Raw genomic sequence first — 22,815 nt, 5'->3', positions numbered from 1 at the left:
CATCACCTCTACCCCTCACTAAGCACCTATTGTCACTAACGCTGCTTAGGGCAAGTAACATTTGTACAAGACATGCCGATTGCTAAGAAGGTACACTGTGACCTTATACAAATATTTTGTGACATGCTTTCACGCTCTGATTGGTGTACTGATGATTATATTAAGTGGCAAGCCAGATGGGACCATGCATTCTTTGTGCCATCGGGCCTCTTACCTTCACGGATGGCTGTGAAAGGCACCCCTTCCTCCGTCTTCATGCTGATCACTTTCAAAGCCACGAGCTGCCCATTAATTCTGCAGAGGGGGAGAGGCGATAGAATTAATATAATGAGGTACCACAGATGACGTGCAAAGTGGATTCATGGAGCCAATGTATCCACGTTTGGGTGCTCTTATGCCACAATACACGTGTGCTCTGCCACAAGACTTGGGGAATCAACACAATAGAATTACAACTGTTGGCCAGATTTTCCTAATTCTCAGGGACGGCACCAGAGCCTTTCAACCTTTTCAAATGAAAGGGAGGAGGCCCCCAGCAACTGCCTCCATGTTGCCAGTCAACACTGCAATATATTAATTTCTCTATTGTTTTTCTGGGGCTTAAATTGTACACCTTGTGTGGCCACATTACAAGCTGTGTTTTCTGTTCCCACGAGATATACAGAAGTGTTATCACCTCATTGCCTTCTAGCACTGGGTCATCCACATCAGCCACTTGCTGACAAACAAGGGTGTATAGCTCTTCAGTGGGCATTTAGTGGTTAAGCTCCCTGCTCGCTGGCCGTCTTGTGATAATCGGCACCTATTAACCTTATCTTTGTCGTCACTGTAATGTATGCACCCCACGGGTGCCTTAGACTGTTTCCACTCTAAGCAGGGGGCCCCCAGCCATCATGTTGAAATGGGCCCCCACACATCTTCAGCCAGGCCTGCTAATTCTCATTCTCTATTACCATATATTGAGTTATTGTCATAAAGAGGCTGGCATGGAAGGATATATATCATTTCTTCGAAAACATTTTACCTAATGGATATTTCACCAAATCCATTTCACCGAAAAACGAAATGAACTTTAAACTTTTTCTATTTGTTTTATAATGCGAGCAAGACCACCTGACAGCTCCCCTCCCCCTTCCCTACCTTATACCCTTACCCCACCTATTACGCATTACACATATGCCACTTCACCTACCAATGTTGGTGAAATAAATTCAGTGAAATCTCATTAGGCAAAATGGTATTCGGTGAAATGTACGGTAACGGGCAATGAATATCAGTGGGTTAATGCACCTGCTGTAGACATCTGTGTAACCTATAGATCCCAGGTAAGATTCCAACCACAGGCCAGGGGATAAAAAGCTGAGTTAGTCCCCTCCAGACATGAGTTATTTTATTGTTTGCAATCATCTGTGCTGTCTTCTAATCTACCAGCCACCATTATACCACCCAGTTCTATCGACAGATTCTTGGATGCAATCACCAACCTCGTTGTGGAACACCAGCACCAAATAGTACAACGCTTGGCTTGAACAAAGCACCAACAATGAGGTGACCATCTTCAAATATGTAGAGCCCCCCATGTCCCACAACTAGTCAAATGAGTAAGGTGGTAAGTAGGCTGGCACTCGAGGGAATCACCTGCTGGGAGGGACCCACAACTGTATCCCCACCCCTTCCGCAGCCATGGCATGACCACACACCATCCTTTTCTTCATCACAACACCAGCGTACACCTTAGCAACGCACAAGACTCTTAACCTACAAATCTAAAGATAGTACTGGAGAACACAAAACCATACTCACCCTCATTGTTCCCCACTGACTCAAAGGAAGAACACACACACACACAACATAGAGCCGGATGTTGGACACCCTCAACAAACTGCCACATCTGAAGCACTTCAAACCCTCAGATAAAAAAACAAGCTCTGCCCAACGCCTCTACGTGCCCCGCACCTGATACAATGTCTAGACCAGTATATGTAGCATCACCGGGCCCTGTGACCTCAGTTTCACCCTTTTCCGCTAGCATTCTGAGGCTCAGGGATGTAGAACCGATGGTGTAGTAGCTCTCTGCCACGAGGGCACGTAGGAGGGCGATGAATCCGTGGGAGGAACATCTATCAGAAAGAACATTACCGGGAGGCAAGTGATTTGTTCTTCTAATGGATTCCTTCCTGCTATGGATTCCTCATCTATGTTAGACTCCCAAAGGAGTACATAAACCTGGAGGAGGGAGGAAGTATGAACACCGCCTAAACCAGAGAACTCTGAAGGACTACCCTACCAAAACGGCGTCCTGGCCCGCAAAGGGATTCCAAGAAGTAATGCTTAGCAAACGTGTGCAAAGACACCTACGTTGCCAACTGGAAAATGTCCAGGACACGGACTAACGTCTGCAGGGTAGAGATGGCAGCCACTCCTATGGCAGAATGAGCTGAGACCCTCGGCACATCCTTCCCTGCCAGACGTAGCATTCTGGGATGCAGAGAATGATCCACGAGACAGGGTCTGTTTTGTCACAGCCCTGCCAGGACAAGCCCCAGCACAACCAACGAAAAGCTGGTTCTCTTTCCTAGCGTCTCTAGTACAAGAGACATAGAACTTCAGGGCCCGCATCGGGCCCAGCCTATGGAAGCATTCCTCTGTCTTGGAAGGGTGAGGGAGAGGAAAAAACACAAGACGATGGATCTTCTGAGAGTGATGGCGATCTGAGACCACCTTCGGCAGCAAGAAGGGTCTCACTCTCAACGTAACCTTCTCTTTGAAAAAAAAATAAATAGGGATGTAAAACAGACAACGCCTGTAGCTCACTCTCCCGTCCCGTCCCGTAGAAGTAATGGCAACTAGGACAATCACCTTAAGGGTGAGTAACCCAATAGAACAGTAATGAAGGGGCTCAAAGGGAGCACCCGTAAGAAACATTAAAACTAAATTCAAATCCCACCCCGGAACCATAAACTGGCGCAGACAAAACTGGTTACCCAAATCCTTCAAGAACTGTATAACAGTGGCGATTGCAAAGAACAACCCCCGTTCCAGGGACCTCTTGAAAACCGAAACAGTGGTGAGGTAACCCTTTACAGTGCGAATTTGGAGGCCCGCTTGGGCCAATGAAATCAGAAAATCCAATACAGGTGATAGACAACAGGATAAATGATCCACGTCCTTCTCCTTGCACCAAAGCAAAAAGGTATGCCACCTGCAGGCATAAATGGATTACGTAGCAGGCCCCTGAGCTGAAAAAAGGAGCACATCAAGGACATTGTCTGACAAGTCCCACTCCTTGTAACTCAGTCTCTCAGTACTTAAGCATGACGGTTCAGACTGCTGAGGTCCGGGTCGAGGACCTGCCCCTCCAATTTGGAGAGCAAGTCGACTCTCCTCGGTAGGTGCCAGGGAGGGCAGATGGGCATATCCAGCCACTCCAGATACCACATTCTCCATGCCCAATCCGGAGCATTCAGGATCATCATGGCTCCGAACAGGCACAACCTCCTGAGAACCAGTGGCATGACAGACAGGGATCAGCAGGAATGCATAATGGAGGTTGAAAGTCCACTCGACCGTCAGTGCATCCCCCAAAGCTCCCTGGTGAGGGAATTCCCTGGAGCAGAACAACTCACACTTCCTGTTGACACTGGAAGCAAAGAGGTCCACTTGAGGGCTCTGCCAAGAGGAGAAGATCTCCTCCAGAACTTCCTGGCAGAGCTCCCACTCGTGGGAGGCTGAAGTCTGTCTGCTGAAGGCATCCACAGTGACATTCTCCTGTCCAGCCAAATGAGCCACCGTCAGAGAGACACTGTTCTCCAGAGCCCAAAACCACAGTCGCATTAATTCTCTGCAGAGAGACAAGGACCCCACGCCAACACTTTGTTGAGGTAGTGCATGGCCATTGTGTTGTTGTCCATCCGGATCAGCACAGTCTTGCATTTCACAAAGGAGAGGAAAGTGACCAGGGCCAGCCTGATCCCCCTCAACTCCAGCAAGTTCATGTGTTCCTGAGTCTCTGCGGGGGAACCACAGTCCATTCACCATGAGGTCTGACAGGTGAGCGCCCCAACCAGTCAGTGGCGTGTCCGTGACCACCATCACCTGGGGCCAAGGTTCGTGAAATAACGCACCTCACAGCTGTTAAGCGGCTTCACTTCAACACTACAGCTAAGTCAATGCCTAGTCTGGGATGCTGAGGGAAACCCTTATTGATATATTTGTAGGTCCAGTTCATGTACTCTGGATGAAAACCCTTATATAACACCCCTCTCTTAGAATCCCCCTGACCCCACTGAGCCAAGAAGTAGGTTTGTTTTGCAAATTAAAAGGTTTATTTGAAAAATTAAACAATATATATATATATCACACTTTTATAATAAATTAATATCTGATAGTACACTGAGACATATGAGGTGGATCCACAGTGGGTAATGTTACAGTGGTACACTTGATTACTTAGGAGTAGTATAGAGGATGAGGTAGCTGAAAATGCTTTATGGTTTCAAGGAAATGCAAGGTGGAATAAAATGCAGTACAGCAAATAAACTTGATATGATTTCAACCAACAACAATGTAATCACTTTTTCTCTGGCAATTCACCACCCCCCCACCCTATGCAATGTAAGAAATGGAAGGAGATGGAAAGAGGAGCACACAGTTCTCAGGAATGCAATCAAATACAATACGAAATTCAGTTCCCCCCCAGCAAGCTTAGAGGAAACAGGTAGAAGTTTGAAACACAGGCCCAAAATGCTTTTAAATGTGATGGCAAAGGATGGGAAAATGTGCTAACTGATTTTAATTCCCTCTAGAGATTCAGGGTGAGTGAGAGATGCTTGTTGGTATTAGCTCAGGCTCACTTTAGCAATGCTCTATGAGTTATTACCAGGTTGCAAACGGATTTTAACAAAGGAAGGAATGGAGCTGCTATTTTGACAAGTGGAGAAATTGAGCCAAAATCGCAAATCGCGGTAAATTTCGGAAAGTATAGGGAGTAGGTTTGTTGGAAAGCCTAGAATCACAGCTTTAAAATGAAAGTTAAACCACGTTCCTAGGACAAACGGTACCGTAGATACAGACGATTTAATAAAGGTAGATTTTCGGATTTAAAGTAAAACTCAAAATGACAGGTGACAGCTTGCAGCTGCAGAATTGACAGGTGACAGTTGTGCAGCTTTAAAAATGACAGATGACACGATTTCTAGGAGGCTGTTATAATTAGGTTAAAATAGTTTGGATTAGATTATTTTAACTAAGAGATTGGGTTCTGCACAGTTCTGGCGGATACTCACTCCTAATTTTGAAATGAATGGGGCTCATCACGGATCTGGTCAACACGTCCAACGGCGGTTCTCTCTGCTCGGCGGGTCAATCAGGCACCGGTTCTGCTCACAGCGATCCGGATCTCTGGTTCTGCTCACAGCGGTCTGGGTCTGGTCTGCGGTTCCGGCAAACGTTCTTGGCAAAGGATTCAAACAGCTCGCCCGGCTGTTGAATAGTTTGGTTAGGTTTGCTGGATTCTGAAGGCCTGCTGAGAATACTTTTGCTTGCAGTGGGCCTTCTAGGTTCAAAGTTCTGTAGTCTATGGGTCCTTGGTTCTGGTCTCTGTCTGGATGGGATGTCGGCCGTCAAAGTGCTCCGCAGAAATGGAAAATGAATGTCTCTACCTGTCCCAGCAGTCTCTTCTTATGTGTTTTGGAAGTGGGTGTGTGTGTGGCATAACTCACCCTGCCCCTCTCTACTTGCCATTGGCCCAATTCTCCCCTCTCCCATGATTGGGGGAAGGAAATGGATTGTCATCATGATGAGGTCTGTTTATGGGTCAGAGGATCCTCCCCTGGTCAATTTGCCCACAAATCTATATTTGATTCAAATACATATTTCCCAATTTGTTGAAATTACATGTACACATTATATATTCCTTATGGTCCATGCTTGTCCGCCTCTGATCTTCCTGGGGGCTTGCATTCAAAAATGACAACATTTTGCGCTTTTTGACTGGTTTACCAATATCGGACATTTACCAAAAATTACACACATGTGCGCAAGGAGTATGGACATTAATTGATGAAGTGTCAGATTTTTAACATGCAGACAGTGGTAGTGGTAGTGGTGAGCACCGGTATTGCATCCATTTTTGGGATCTGTCTTGAATTACTGCATTTCAATAGAGTGGTCTTTTGCGTGATAGTATAGGACCCATGCTTAACATTGTTTTGATGGCATCCTTACAGTAGAGTGGTGATGTGGAACCCCCCACAAGAAGGTTGTATCTTTGGAGTGGTCTTGTGCCAACTGCGCAGTTCTCCTGGATTCTGGCGTGAATGTGGGCGGCGACAGCTCATCCCCACATCCACCCAGTCTATTGATTTAGTTTGTTCTGGGATAGAATAATGGGCGGCGACAGCTCATCCCCACATCTACCCAGTCTAAGGATTCCACATGGGCCAAAACCCTTGACACAGCAAGTTGTCTTGCACGGACCACCCTGCGAGATCCTGAGCCACCTGGTTCGAGACCTTTAGAAGGTCCCACATGTTCCCTGAAACTGTGACCATAGCCAATGAAGAAGCCACTGAAGTGATGTCATGCGCAGCCTCACCTCAGGCACCACAAGCATGCAGAAGACCATGAGGCCCAGAAGGTGCAGGAAAGCCGAGACCGGGACTTGTTCCCGGGATTGGAGGACATCAGAAAGATTTTTGCCACTCGATCCTCAGGCGGGAAAGCCCTGCCAGGTGTCCAAGACTGCTCTGATGAATCAAAGAGACTGGGACGGTGAAACCCGAGATGTTTTGAAGTTCAAGGAAAAGCCCGAGCTGTGCAAAAGAGTGCATGCATGGAGTAGGTGCTCTGACATCAGATCCGGGGAGCGAGCTTGGACGGGCCAGTCGTCCAGGTAGGAAAGACACAAATGCCCTCTGTCCTGAGGTGAGCCGCTACCACTGTCAGTAGCTTGGTGAAAAATCTGGGAGCCAAGGAAAGAACATTGGTAGGACCTTAAGCTGGTAATGGTGTTGGCCCACCACCAACCTTAGGTACTTCCTGTGCTTTCGATGAACCGGCACAGGGAAACCAACCAGTCCTGCAGATCAAGGGCTTGCAGAATCTGGGCTAGAGTAACCATCTTGAACTTGTCCTTGCATTGGAACAAATTCAGCAGCCAAGGATCCAGAATGGGATGCAAGCCTCCATCCTTCTTCAGCACCAGAAAGTAGGTGGAGTAGCACCCCCTTCCTTATTCTGAGTACGGAACCAGTTTGATCACGCTTCTCGACAGATGCTGACAGACCTCCTTCAGGAGGATGGTGTCTGGAGACAAGGGAGTGGCCAAATGGCAGTGGCCTGGGGGCACTTAAAGAATGGGAGGCAATATCCATGTCAGATGACTTGTACAGCGCAAGCGTCTGACGTGGTCTTCCACCATTCTGGGCTGAACAAGGAAAGCCTGCCACCACCGGTGACAAGTGGCAAAGCCTGTCACTGAGGTTTAGCACCCTGGGTGCGGCAGGGACATTGGCACCCCTCTTTTTACCTCTCGAAAAATGCCTGCCCTGACCCAAGACAGACAGACCACTGCCCCTATAGGTAAATCCGGAAAAGGGGCGAAAACCCCTGCCCGAGACAATGTCTGTAGGGAGGGCTGTTGCATCACTAGCCACAAGGACTTACTTAGCAGTCGCCTTAGACGACCGGACCTTCTAAGGGGCGTTGTCATCCTTAGCTCCAAAAAAAGATTTGGCTGTCGAAAGGCATGTCTGGTCGAAAGGCAGCCTGGTCTGGACATCGGCCGCAAATCCTATGTTCCTTAGTCAAGAGTGGCACCTGATCACAGCGCTAGTGGCCATGGAACTGCCCACACAGTCTGTAATGTCTAGTTCTGATTGTAGCATCTGGTATGCTGCCTCCTTCCCATCAGAGACCAAGGACAGGAAACCGTCCCTCATCTCTCCCGCTGGGATGCACTCAGTCGCATTGGCTACTGTCATCCACAGTCTGAAGGAGAACTTTGCCATGGCGCAAGAGGCATTAACGGCCCACAGTGCAAGTCCGCCTGATGCAAACATCTTCTTACCCTATGCGTCAAACCACTTACTCTCCATGTCCGGTGGAAGGGACGCGAAGGTAGAAATGTTCAGGCTAGCCAACGCAGCCTAAACCACCACGCTTTTGGGAGAGAAAGGCTGGGTCTGACAGAGCGGGGCAGTGTTACCTCGCCAGTTCCCTGTCCACTGCTGGAACAGAGGCTGGTTTATCCCACACCTCCAATACGGGAACCACCACTGCCACATTGAAGGGCAGGTGCATCTCTTTCTTGGGGCATCACCTCGAATATCTCAAAGTTCTTACTGAACCTTGGATCTGGATGGAGCAGATAGCCCCAGAGTACTGCCCACCTTAGCCATCAAACGCTGAAAGGCGGCTTGAGGCTTTCCTTGAGTGGGAGTTGGCAAAATGTCCATCTCTGGGGAAGTGTTGAAGCCACTGGCCCCTTGCAGGTCATCTGCCAGGGCAAGTGCATCCTCCCTTTCCCTGTAGAATTCTTCCGGGAAATCCCTCTCTTTCCTAGAATCTGTAAGTTCAAGCCCAAAGGGAGCCTAGTCGCCCTCCTCGTAACAGACGTCATACATCTTTGGCTTGACGGCATCCCTAGGGAATGGACGTATTCCCACAAAGCTGCAGTGTCCACAACGCCAGTCAGCGCCAACGACATTGAAGATGGCAACGGTACCAAGGCTGCAGTGGATGAAGGCGAGGCCTGTTGGCGCTGAGAGACCACAGTCTCTTTGTGGTCCAGGCCTGAACCCTTAAGCATATGGAAGTGGTCCCAAGAGGGTACCTGTCTGTCACAACAGACACTGTGGGACCCTGCAGGTCAGAGCTGCTGGCGCTTTGGTGAAGATGTCCAACATCTTCAGGTGTACTTTTTATCATTCCACCGGGGTGGAGGTTTGGGTCGGCAAAGGCACCTGCGCCGGCTGCTCAGGGGACTCCCTTGAGCGGTGGCTCTTTGTCTTCTTAGAGAGGAAGATGAATGTCAGTTTGAGGACTCACAGAGGAACGCAACCTCTTCTGATGTTTCTTCTTCTTCTTCTCCTTTTCCTTGTGCAGAGCTGCTTGTTCTTTAGAGCAACGTTCCGTGCCATGCAACCACGGCCGAGACCACAGACCCTCACCCTGCGCCTTGTGGATGAATGTGAAGATCTTCGCCACCCTTTCCCGGAGGGACTTCAGGGGCATGGACTGGCATGACCTGCAATCTTGGGTGTCATGGCCCTGTCCAAAGCAGTAGGGGCACATCTGGTGTAGATCCACACCACGGCTTGAAGCCCCAGGCCTTCGACGGAGCAAGCTTGGCATTTTGGATAAAAATAGAATGATCACCATGTTCCCAAGTGCCAAACATAGAGCACAGAAAAAGAGGAACTGAGGTCACAGGGCATGGCGTCACTATATATATTGGCCCCAATGTCAAAGCCGGTGCGGAGCACATAGAGACATTGGGTAGAGCCGGCCTGCCTCTGCTTGCGGGAGAAAGGTGTCTGGAGAACAGCTGTGCTGGGATAGGGCTATCATAGATGAGGAAGCTGTGGTAGGAAAGAATCCATTGGAAGGCAGGTGTAGTAGCAGCAGCACGTGATGACATAACCATTAGAAGTATTAGGGAGGATTCACAGCCACACTCATTGCTCTGTCTGCTGCTGATCGACCGGCATAAGCAAACACATCTTAAAAGAAGGTAGAGGACGATTTAAGGTCATTGCAGTACAGTAAGGGGTCAGATCCACAGCGCATTGTGACGTGAACGCCATTATTTCTTCCTCCATTGCTCCATTGAACACTAAAGGTACACTCGAACACATAGACTTGACCCATGTACTGGCCAGCACACACACATTCACCCACTTACTCCATCCCACAAAATATATTTAGCTTTTTTTGTTGTTGCAGAATTTCAAATGTTTTTTAACTTCATAAAGAACCATTTTCAAGCCTGTATCGAATAATAACTATAGGCTGATGACCTTATCAGACTGTATTTTTTTGTATGTATTTAAATCTTTAAAATAAAGTAGAAGAACCCACATAATGTTTTTTATGATCACATCAGTTATGATTCAAGTACTTGTGGCTTTTTATTTTTGTTGGAGAAAACATAGCTACGTTCATTCTTCTTTTATATGCAACGATTCTATAAGGATTTTTTCCATATTGTCATTTCAAATTGGTTTATCATGTGATGTGGGTACTTTCCATGTCAGTCTAGAAAACAGGGTATTATTTTAGTTCTTTAAAGTGAAACATTCCTAAATGATTGCACCTTGCTGTACAACAAGAACTGGGAAAAATGTGCTCAATTGCCAACATTGAAGATTGGGCTCAAATCCCAGCTTCATCCCTTATCCAACTCTGTGATCTTCAACAACTCATTTCGTCTCATAGAGCCAAACTGACCAAAATTGCGACTTACTAAGTACTTGAAAATTAAGTTGCCAATCCCTAAGAGTGATTTAGTTATCAGGATATACTTTTCAAAAAGGCCGGACTCCAGGATTTCACTTGCTATACTGCTGTTTCATTTACTGTTACGTCCTATATAGAAATGGTGATCATTCATATATCGCTCACCACAATGGGATTTTTTTCTTGTCTCGCTCCTGGCAACACCACTCGAAAACCATGGTCTTCTAAATCCTCATCGTTAGCTGAACATAGACCATTTTAAATAAAAGAAATACTGAGGGACACACATTCTGAAACTTTTTGTCAATTTATGCTGGGTCCTCCAACAGTCCGCCTTTGCCTGGAACTGTCTCTTCAATAATGCGGTTCCTGCCTCTTGACCCCTCCCAATATTACAAGCAGTGCCAGCGGGCAGGGGTGGCTCGTCCATAATGGACAAGGGGGCGTCGACCCACCGGGTCTTGGCCCCCTCTTGCCCATTTTGGAGGAGCCAGCCCAGTAAAATACAAGCACTCCCTCAGCTGTTTTCTTCAGCTGAGGGAGTGCTCTTAACTGTGAAAGGGAAACTGTGTTTCACAGTTAGATTTCCCCAGCCGCGCAAGCTCAATGAGCCATTCAAGGCTGGGGGCATTTGCTTCCCCAGCCTCACATGGCTCATTGCAAATACTGGCTGGGGAACTGCACGTCTGTATGTGCAAGGGGGCGCTCCTGCACTTTCTCGCACATACAGACAGAGCAGGCTGGAGTGGGGTGTCTCCGGACCCACGCTCAGGCCCCTTGCACGCATGTGCAGGAACCAGGAAACTTCCTGATTCCTGCTCATTCTTGCAGGGGGCTGGAGCACTGGAACCTCTGGACCCGCGGCAGAAGGTAAGTTTGTTTATGTTCATTTTTTAAATTTAAATTATATGTATGGATGGGTGCATGCTTGTGTTGTTAGGTGAATGTATGATGTTGCATGATGGAGGCTGGTGTGAATGAGGGAGTGCTTTCTGTGTGTATGTTAAGTAAATGTGTGTGTTTGTATGTTCATTTATTTAGTATTTAAATATGTGTATGGATGCGTGTATGCTTCTGTTATGAGTGAGTGCATGATGGAGGCTTGTGTGAATGAAACAGAGAGTGCTTGGTGGGTATGTTGTGTAAATGTGTGTTTGTATGCTTATTATTTGAATATGTGTATGGATGTGTGTATTATTGTGTTATGAGTGAGTGCATGATGGGTGCTTGTGTGAATGAAAGAGTGTTTTCTTTGTGTATGTTTAGTAAATGTGCGTGTTTGTATGTTTGTTATTTAAATATGTGTGTATGGATGCGTATATGCTTAGGGTATGAGTGAGTGCATGATGGATGCTCGTTTGAATGAAAGAGTGCTTGCTGTGTGTATGTTGTGTGCGTATGCTGTGTAAATGTGTGTGTTTGTATGTTTATATATTATTTAAATATGTTTATGGATGCGTGTATGTTTGTGTTATGAGTCAGTGCATGATGGGTGCTTGTGACTGTGAATGAGACAGCGAGTGCTTGCTGTGTGTATGGTGTGTAAGTGTGTGTGTATTTGTGCTGGTCTGAGATGATTTTGAAGAGTGAGGGTAGGAGGTTTGTACAACAAAGGCATTTTAAAAATACATTTGTTGCACAAACCCCCTCCCCACCGTCCAAAATCAGCTCTCCGTCTGAGGTGCTATGGGGCCCAGCGGTGGTATTTTTTTATTGGACATCTATGACAGATGCCCACTAAAAATACCATCCCCGCCCCCTAGTCCCCCAGTGCCTGGCATACACACATAACCACATAAATTGTGCGCTTGTGTGAGGAGCTCGGGATCTAGGGGACAGGTGTGTCATTTTTTTACTGGGAATCTATGATAGATGGCCAGTAAAAAAGCCTGCCTTACCCCAGTGCCCACCAGTACCTCGCAATCACACATAATCACATTCATCATTGTGATTATGTCTGACTGCAAGGCGCTGGCACACCATGGAGCAGGCATGGCATGTTTTACTGTGCATGGTTGATAAAGCTAGCATAAGTGTTATTATGTAGCTAGACTTGCATTTTGATGCAGCCAGTCTAGCCATTTCTTACTGTGGTATGACATTTTGTATTGAACATCTTTGGTAAAACAGCATGATAAGTGTTATTATGAAGCGAGACTGGCATTTTTCATGCAACCAGTCTAGCCATTTCTTACTGAGGCATGACATTTTGTATTGAGCATCTTTGATAAAGCAAGTAGGATCAGTGGTATTATTCTTACTGTGGCATGACATTTTGTATTAGGCACCTTTGGTAAAACAAGCATACGTGTTATTATGTAGCTATGCTGGCCTTTCAATGCAGCCAGTTCAGCCATTTCGTATTGTGGTATGGCATTTTGTATTGGGCATCATTGGTAAAACAAGCATGATAAGTGTTATTATGAAGCAAGACGTCACTTTTATGTGCTTAGTCTAGCCCTTTCTTATTGCGGCATGACATTTTGTATTGGGCATCATTGGTAAAACAAGCATGATAAGTGTTATTATGAAGCAAGACGTCACTTTTATGTGCTTAGTCTAGCCCTTTCTTATTGCGGCATGACATTTTGTATTGGGCATCTTTGATAAAACAAGCATAATAAGTGCTATTATGTAGCTCGACTGCCATTTTAGTACAGCCAGTTTGGACATGTTTTCATACTTTGTCATGCATTTATAATGGTAAAGCCAAATGGAATATGTTCTTATGTGGGGATACTGCCATATATTAGCAGAACAAACATGGACATGTTTTCTTATAGTATCATTACTGACATTATGCACAAAGCAAACATGCGTATGTTCTTATATGTGAATAACAGGGTATAATGTTGCAGTCAGCATGGAAATGTATGGGCACAGCCGGTGTGAAAATGTTTTATACTGGCACATAATGTGGGAAAAGGCATCATGAAAATGTGTTGGCAAAATGCTCCTGTGCACTGTTGGTGACTTGCATCTATTGGATTTTTTCATGAGTTACCCTACAAAACCCAATTGCAAACTGTTTGGCTTTTTACACAATTTTTCTAAAAAAGGGTGCTCTAAAATGCACCATTTTCATCCATTATTTAAAAAAAGATCTCTGGGGAGAACCCCTGCAAACCCCTCTTGCGTGGTGTAGCCTCACGCACTACACTCGGTCGGTCGGCCATATCAGGGAAAAATATTTACGCCCCTCCAGTTAAAAATTTCTCCAGCCGCCATTGCCAGCGGGAACCCAGAAAGCAGGCAAGGGGAGGTGGCAGTCCACCTGCCGTGAAGGTGACAGTGCGGGAGTTGCGTAGGTGACTGGCAAGGTGTGCCTGATGGTGCAGTCGTCATTGGGGCCCATCTTAATAGGAGCTCATAAGGCAAGGCAAGGGCTAGCTCACAGGAAGTGTGACTTTATTAACCGTAACAGATATCAGGGTGCTTGAAGACAAGTGTATAGCCGGCGGAGAATGGAGGTACAACCTGGCTGAGCTCGTGCTGAGCCTCTGCTGTACATGGGCTCCTCGTGTGCGAATGATTGCTGTGGGGTTTAGTTCTGATTGGAAGCAAACCTGAAAACCTTTATAAATGGGCAGCTTTTCGATAGTTCTTAAGGGCATGACACTGCTTCCCTGCCACCTCAAATACACAAAATACACAAACAAATGTGTATTTGTGTAAGTGTGTTTATGTAGGTATTAAAGTGTGCATAAACTGGTGACCCGATAAAATAATACACAAACAAAGGATAGTAGCAGAAGATCAAGCAACAGCACAAAGGAACTTTGCGGAAAAGAAAGCCCTGCAGTTGCATACTGCTGTCACAAGAGGGCAGCAAATGTAAGCAATACAACATAACCCAGGTTTGAGTGACGCGCCCTGGTTTTGAATTTTCAATGTCCGAACTTGACTTCGTATGCAAAAGGCTCCTTGGGCACATTTCCTGCACAAGCTAGGGCTAAGCCAGAGAAAACACGAGATAGAAATAAAAATTGTGGACATTTATCAAAATACCATCCGTGGGGAGTTTTCAAATGACTCGCAGATTGTATATGTTTTTCAAAGGGTTTACAAAAAGTTTACATATTTTAGAAAAACGTGTAAGCTTGTTCCCTGTAACTTACAGTGCGTTGAAGGATGGAGCGTTTCGCAAAGCTATTAATATTGTGGTCATTAAGGAAGACAACAAACATCAAAACAAGGCAGAAAGGGCTCAGTATACAAGACGACTTTACATTAACGGCACCATCGGAGAAGTCTCTAGAATCCTTAGGCCCTCATTACAACACCGGCGGTAACCAATGGCGCTATTAGCACCATGGTTGCTGCCAGTATTGTAATGAGTCCGCCAATGGTAAATGGGGAAATACCGCCCCATTCCAAGGTTGGCGGGGCGGTAATTCCCCATTTATCATTGGCCCTTCCCCATTCCCATTTTTGACCCATAGGGCTCAATGGGACTGGGGAAGGCGGTAATTACGGTACCGCAATTTGCGGTAGCGTAATTACCTCGGAAGTCCCTTTGCGGGTCCCTACTTTAACGGCTGGTCCAGACCAGTCGTTAAGGTCGGGAGCCGCAAAGGGACCTCGTAATCAGGCGTTAAGGGTTTAACGGCGCCGACACCTTTTACGGCGCCGTTAAACCCTTAACGCTAGGGTCGTAATAACCCCCTTAGTCTGGCTTGGACAGTATTACCGGCAAGTCGCTCAGTTATATATTTTCTTGCACAAGGTGGGGCTCTTGACCTACTTTCTGAAGTCATTTATTCACAGTTATTATCAGTTCAAGTTATTATCCATTCCCCAGGATATAATATAGCTTTCGGAGCTCAGGGTGATAGATTTATTTATATATTTTTATTTATTTTGTCATTTATATAGCACACCTAACCCAGAGGCATCTAGGCGCTTAATATATATATTTATATTTATTTATATATATACATCTGATTTCCCCATTGAATAACAAAACATTAGAAAATATGAAATGAGAGGTCTAGCCGAGTTGACTGCTTAAATTCAAAGGAAAATCATCATTCAACGTGCCAAATTGTAGGGCTTATTAATGGGAAACTAAATCAATAGCGGTGGTAAAAACAGTTTTCAAAAGAAACAGAATTTGCACACAGCAAATAAATATGTTGGATGTGTCATATTTCAGGGCCATGCTAAGGAATTTTGGCGCCCAGGATACAGACCTCACCAGAACCAAAGAAATGAAAGGATCCAGGATCTCTGGCCGTTGCTCCACCCCTAACCCCCTCAATGCGATCCCAAACCATAGGATCATATCCAGGCCCCTTACCCTCTCTGGACTTGCTGGAATCATAATAATAAACGGGCAAGATTAGCAGTCCCCGACAGGGGTATTTGTATGTTAGCATAGGTGCAGGACACATTTTATGAACAGCAGCCACGAGGGGGGGTGTAGTCTTAGATGCAGGTCACAGATCCGTAGCCGAATGGAAAAGGTGCATGTACCCCAGCATAGACAGAGGACTGCTACTGGCACTCTCCCAGCATGCAAAAGTGCTCGAGCATGGAGACAGGTTGGATGAAATGAGGAGGGTACACGTACCATTGTATGGAGGAGACAGCAGATATAAATTAAAAGCTACCGCAAAGGTGCATGTATGCCAACATAGACTGACATTAGAAGAGAGCTATGGTTTTCAAGTGGTATTGATATTAGTCAGTGAAGAAGCAACTGACCTTTTGCCGTGCAATATATCAAGGCCACTATTGTTATACATGAAGCAACACTATAGCTAGTTGAATCATGAGTGAGACTTTTTGGAAGAACATACCCTGAGGACTAAATCACATTTAGGGGCTCAAAAAGTTTTGAAATGTTTAGAGAATGCCAACATGGACAGATTAGGCACCACAAGATTAAATGATTTGCCCAGGATCACACACTTTGGTTAAGAGGTGAAGGTGGGAATTGCGCCAATGTTCAATTCCTGCACTGGGACTCATAAGTTTGGCAGGCGGGAAAAGTGGCGGTGACAGTGATTTTGTTACCTCCACTTTTACCGCATTGCCAAACTACAAGTTTGCCAGTGTGTGTTGACTCATGTACCTCCAGCCAAGAGGTGGAGGTAAATCAAGCCCCCACTGGCAAAAAAAAAGCCAGTATTACTGGCACCAGTAGTACCGGTGCCAGTAATACCATCAATTCCTCCTATGTGCAGAGTTATCTGGGCATTAGCCTCTGTAGTGTGGCCCATTCCTCCTATGTGCAGAGTTATCTGGGCATTAGCCTCTGTAGTGTGGCCCATTCCTCCTATGTGCAGAGTTATCTGGGCATTAGCCTCTGTAGTGTGGTCCATTCATCCTCTGTGCAGAGTTATCTGGGCATTAGCCTCTGTAGTGTGGTCCATTCATCCTCTGTGCAGAATTATCTGGGCATTAGCCTCTGTAGTGTGGTTCATTCATCCTCTGTGCAGTTATCTGGGCATTAGCCTCTGTAGTTTGGTCCATTCATCCTCTGTGCAAAGTTATCTGTGCATTAGCCCCTGTATTGTGGTTCATTCATCCTCTGTGCAGTTATCTGGGCATTAGCCTCTGTAGTGTGTCCATTCATCCTCTGTGCAGAGTTATCTGGGCATTAGCCTCTGTAGTGTGGTTCATTCATCCTCTGTGCAGAGTTATCTGGGCATTAGCCTCTGTAGTGTGGTCCATTCATCCTCTGTGCAGAGTTATCTGGGCAGTGCAGAGTTATCTGGGCATTAGCCTCTGTAGTGTGGCCCATTCCTCCTTTGTGCAGAGTTATCTGGGCATTAGCCTTTGTAGTGTGGTCCATTCATCCTCTGTGCAGAGTTATCTGGGCATTAGCCTCTGTAGTGTGGCCCATTCCTCCTATGTGCAGAGTTATCTGGGCATTAGCCTCTGTAATGTGGTCCATTCATCCTCTGTGCAGAGTTATCTGGGCATTAGCCTCTGTAGTGTGGTTCATTCATCCTCTGTGCAGTTATCTGGGCATTAGCCTCTGTAGTGTGGTCCATTCATCCTCTGTGCAGAGTTATCTGGGCATTAGCCTCTGTAGTGTGGTTCATTCATCCTCTGTGCAGAGTTATTTGGGCATTAGCCTCTGTAGTGTGGTTCATTCATTCTCTGTGCAGAGTTATCTGGGCATTAGCCTCGGTAGTGTGGTCCATTCATCCTCTGTGCAGAGTTATCTGGGCATTAGCCTCGGTAGTATAGTTCATTCGAAATAGGAGAAGGATTTTGAAGGTACTCCATTGTTCTACTTCTGAAGGATGAAGGGCCATGTCGACCCAGCCAGAATTCAAATATGTGACTGCAAGTTGCACACAGATGTCAGAAGCAAGTGTTTAGCCAGAAATCACACAGCCAGGTATCCTTAGTTTGAAAATATCTGCTCACGCTATGTGTTTGTTGCAGTCCCCGTCCTGGCTCCTGAAAGACAGTGAAGGGTCAGATTTTAAACTTTGGGTTTGTCTCACTCACGGGGAATACTGATCTCCGGGCACCAAATCCCTATAGAAACTGCACCCTGCCCCACAGTCCAAGGTCCACCTTGCTTTGGAAGCATCATTCAAGCATACACTTTTAGGAGGCTCTTTCTTGAAAGTAGGTGGTTTATCTTCATGCAAATATAAGAAACTTTGCAAACATTAAAATTGCATCGCAGGTAGGCAATGTGAGTGAGGTCAATGGGGAGAGGGCAGAAGAGAAGGTAAGATGCACGTTTTGATGTAGCTTGCAATTTCTGAACCTATTCTTTAGGAGAGAAGCTTCCACTTGCGCAGCCTGTGCTGCACGGATCCTCACGTTAGTTTGTCTTGGTTGCTATGTCAGCAGTGATGTATTTACACTAAGGCCGACAAGGCCTTGGCCCAGGGCGGCAAATTCTTACAGGACGGCACATTTTTATGGTGCATTTAGTATTTATTTAATTTTGGTGGCTCCAAAAACAAATACATGCTAAATGCACAACTGATGTTTAAATTAACAGGATGGATTGATATGGCTTCCGGCCTGGGCTGCTTACGCGAATGTGGGATGCTGCCACGTGATGTCTCTGACGTCATGGCGCATGACGTCACGTCATGCACGCAGCAGGGTGTTTTTGATCGATGCGTCCTAGAACTGGAAGCAGTGAAGCACCGGTTATCACTGTTGCTTCTGTCCTCCGACTGAGACAGAGGTCAGTTGAAGCTATGCCTGCTCACCCTGTGTTTCTAAAAGCACTTGAATTCCAGGTAATGAACGTTACTAGAACGTCTAGTACGTTCGCTACCTAGAATATTATATAGTCACAGACGGGTGGCACGGGCTGAGCTCTTTCACTTGCTCCTCCGGACTGGCACATCTGGCCTGCACCACGCCATCTCGGAGTCCGAGATGGCAACACTCTCTAGTCCCTAACAGAAAAAAAGGGCAGACACCGCACGTGACTAAGCCACAAAAGGGATGTCATTTGTGGGTCGCCAGGCGTCACAACTGCGACCCCCAAGGTCCTCCTGGCTACCACCGTGGTCTCCCTTGCTACCCCTAAACATTATTTTAAAAAAAACTTTGTAAGCTCCTGAGCTGTGGCCAGTACCATGGGGCTCTTTGGTTCTCGAGTGGCTGGCTTGTTTGTTCAGGCCTCCTAAAAAAAACAGGGGGTTCCACAAGTGCAACACTTTGAGCAGTTTCCCTAAATAAGAAAGAATAGGAATAATACATAATTTACCTTTCTGGAATTCTATTGAATAATTGCTAGACTCATTAAAGGTTTATTTCAGGCACACTTCAGGGGGTGAGTCACTGTGATTTAGTCTGTTCTTAAACACCTCAGCTCAGCCTTTCATCCTTCTGGGGTCGATAATTGAGTACCAACACAGATGGGGTGTATATTTGTTCTATTTAAAGAGCTTAAGTGCAAGTGCTATATAATAACACATCATTATAATTTGGCCTTGGACGTCTGCTTGCATTCACAGCTATTTGGTAGTGTGGGCCTACACACACTGATAGTAACGAAACATATAGTTATCGATTCTTGTACGAAATGTATATCACATTATAGTGATATCATAACCATATTTTTTGTAGTGTACTTAGGACAAATGCTATGTGATTCCGCTTCCTGTTTTGTCAAGGGGTGAAAGGTCGAGCTCCATCGCTTCCCGTAATGTCACTTCGGGTGGGGTCAAATGATATGATATGATATGATATGGCATTTATAACGTGCCTATACACAAGTGTTTCAAGGCGCAAAATGACATTGCTTCCTATGATGTCATCAGAGGTCATGGGATGTCACTTCCGCTGCGCCTGGCATTTTGGTCATGTGACGTCCCTGAGCCACAAACACGGCTCCTGACCCTCACCCCACTCCCCACGATGAACAGTCTGCATTGGGTGCAGTGGAGTCAGGCAGCACCCTCTACTGCCCTGCGAGGCCTAATCGGCCTGATGATTCTGGTGACTCATGCATACTAATATTTAGTCTTCGTCCAAAACGTACAAGCTGTTATTTGTTCAGTAAAAGTGTGCCTTTCGAAGTGTATTTTTGACCGACCCTCTCTCTTGGCAATACACTGACAACAATTTCCATCAGCAGTGGTGCTTTCCTTCAGATGTTCCAACTTCCACCACAAACCCCACATATTATCAGGCCGTCCTAGACAGAGGTCAAAGTGGGTGGGAGTGGGCGGGAGCAGTGCTCCCATACTTTCTATTTTTAAGTTTCACTGTTCCTTAAATTTTATTTGAAAAAGAAACCGTTCTGGAATGGCTTAGTTTTAAAATAAAAGTGTAGGAAGTAGTTGAAGCTTGCACTTCAGTGCACTACACTGCACGTTCCCATAAATAGCAGGTGTGTTTGTTTGGGGGTTTGGAATGTGTGTGGGAGGGGACGCAGGGATGGGGTTTGTGGGGTGTGGGGGCAAACCAGCAGGGAACATAGTTCCACTACTTCTTTTCGTACAGTTCGACCACTGGTCCTAGAGGCCGTTGTTAATTACCAGATTGAACAAGCGTGGTGCAACACATGTGCACTTATCGCACAAGTAATCGTCTTCGTGTGAATGTCTCGTTTGTGAAAGGTGCTTGAATGAATGCACAGCAGCATAAAATGCATCCATTTATCTTAACTAGTACTACAAAACTACTCCGATTCCAGAGCAATGCTGCGTCGTCATATTGTGATTTATTTTCCAGATCCCCAGTAACTGTGGTCTTTAAAGGGTACTCATCACCAAACGTAAGAGCACACCTCAACGATCGTTTCATGCACACAGGTTTCTTTTTATATTTCACATATATAAACTAATGTAACATCACCTGTTCGGGTTACACAAAAGGCGCAGTGGATGCAGTGGACATTAGAACAGAAAGGATAGGAGCATGTGTTAGTATTTCCTCACGGGTCCTGTTTATCCCTATACATTTCACACTTCTGTCCCTGCCGTTGTTTTCAGCAGATAACGAACACGTGGGAGTGAGTTGCTCTTTCAAGCGATGCTAACACCTGTAATTTCATTTGTATCACTAATGTTTACATGCAAATGTGTGTTTGGTATTATTTGTTTATTTTATTTATTTGGATTTGTAGAGCGCGCTACAGCCCGCAGGCATCGAGGCGCTATATCATAGCTTAAGGAGGCTTGATTAAGGGTTACAAAGAAGCCGCCCAATGAAGAACGTGTTTACATTGCAGAATCACAGGTTGCAGAGTATCACAGAATACAAGATTATACAGTCAAACAAAGAGGTTAGTTTCAATGGCCTTGCGAAATGCTGAGTGGGATTCAATAAGCCTGAGGTGGGGTGGAAGGGAATTCCAAAGTGTGGGGGCAATCATGGGGAAGCTGGAGCCGCCAGCTCGGGCTTTGCGTGTTTTAGGAACAGACAGTAGGTTGGAATACAGAGAGGCTCCACAAACAAGTGAGAATGACGTAATTACACGAAAGCTGACTGGGCCACAGTAAACGTGAACTGAGTAAACGAGGAGTGCAGCAGTGCTTCCGGCAGGAGATCTCATGCAGTGGATGGGCTCAAATTAATGTTAATCGGTTTCCATTCCCCACAGGTCGCAGCCCACACTGATGCTCGTCCCTTGTGTGTTAGGAAAGATTTCATATTGTATGTAATTTTCCCTCCATGTGGCAACCCCCAAACTTTTTGCTGCTGTTTTACACCCTGATCTAGACTTTGCCAGAGAAGCGCAGCCTTCCGCCGCACTCCTCTGGGCTTTCGCTCAATTCTTATGGGGAAACTGACATGCCCTTAAGACAGTCAGTTCTGGGAGACTTTGTTTCCCTTAGTCCTTTCCTCATGTTGAAGGAGCCCCTGAGGGACCCTCAAATGTGGAAACAAGGCAAAGTCACCACACACGAATAGATACGCCAAACACGAGGTTCCGTTCCCAAAATCTAGGGTTTATTGCAATACAAAATAGTCCCAATTGGCCAAGTGGTCTCACGACCCGCCACTTGTGTCTAAATAGACCTCAGAGGACGCAAGCAAACAAAAACATACATCAGTTACATATATACAAAAGGAGCACCTTACAATCAGCAATGACACAGTTTGACACATTTGATACCGCCCCAATTCATTTCCCTTTCAATTAGAGGCGATGATTGACCAGTGTGACAAATATGACACCTTATACCACCATATTTAGTAACAGGTTGCAATCTCTAATTTTACAGACATCATTCTTTGTTTGCGAGAACACAGCGTTTCTGTTTTTCACGGGCAAGCTGCGCGTAGGAGTCTGCCACATACCAGGTCTCACAATCTCTTAGTTTCGATTCTCGCTCTAGAGGTCAGCCCGCTCTCCGGGGCCTCACTGGGCTTAGAAAGGGGGGCCATAAAGAAGAACATAATTCAACTCTTTAAATGCTAGTTTCGTACATTGCTATTCTTTCAAGAGACTCGCTGGCATTTATGTACTGATTAAATGCCTTACTCCCTGTCTTCAAGGATATATGAGGGAGGGAATCGGGCATTTCTGTCTGGCTCTCCAGTGTAATGTTTCAACATGTTTTCGTAGCCTTTGACCATTGAAGCGAAATAATATCTACAGCAAAGCAGTTTTACATGAGGCAAAGAGGCAACGTTAAAGAGAACAGAGAGAAAACAAAATGGCAATTCTAGTCATCTTAAAATGGCCGCACTCTAGCTGGGCCAATAGCTACGTAATAACTAATGAGCATGTATTCTTAACACTTTAAATGAGGCGATTGGTCTTCGGCCAACCAATTATCCTACATTTCCTTCCACTCAAGGTGTGTCCAGTTTTCCTGTAACTTACTTTACCGCACTCTTGGGTCTCTAGTCATTCCAAAGGCCCTAGAAACTCTTGCTGGACTTATTATGAACTGTGCAAGTGTATCACGG

At 45.9% G+C, this 22,815-nt stretch overlaps 1 protein-coding gene and 1 long non-coding RNA gene across 2 annotated transcripts in view; one reads left to right on the top strand and one right to left on the bottom strand.

The window, feature by feature from the left end:
• Positions 1 to 22,815, top strand: part of LOC138488487 (uncharacterized) — a 205,143-nt gene that overhangs the window by 16,846 nt on the left and 165,482 nt on the right. The window lies entirely within an intron of this gene.
• CDK15 (cyclin dependent kinase 15) overlaps positions 1 to 22,815 on the bottom strand; it is a 504,364-nt gene that overhangs the window by 318,984 nt on the left and 162,565 nt on the right. The window contains exon 4 of the mRNA XM_069615506.1: positions 215 to 294. Within this exon, the coding sequence (XP_069471607.1) occupies positions 215 to 294 (80 nt within the window). The remainder of the gene's footprint in view (positions 1 to 214; positions 295 to 22,815) is intronic.

Source organism: Ambystoma mexicanum, chromosome 9 (assembly GCF_040938575.1).
Source record: "Ambystoma mexicanum isolate Mex_15411 chromosome 9, UKY_AmexF1_1, whole genome shotgun sequence".
NCBI lineage: Eukaryota > Metazoa > Chordata > Amphibia > Caudata > Ambystomatidae > Ambystoma > Ambystoma mexicanum.
This window is presented reverse-complemented; position numbering and strand designations above follow the sequence as displayed.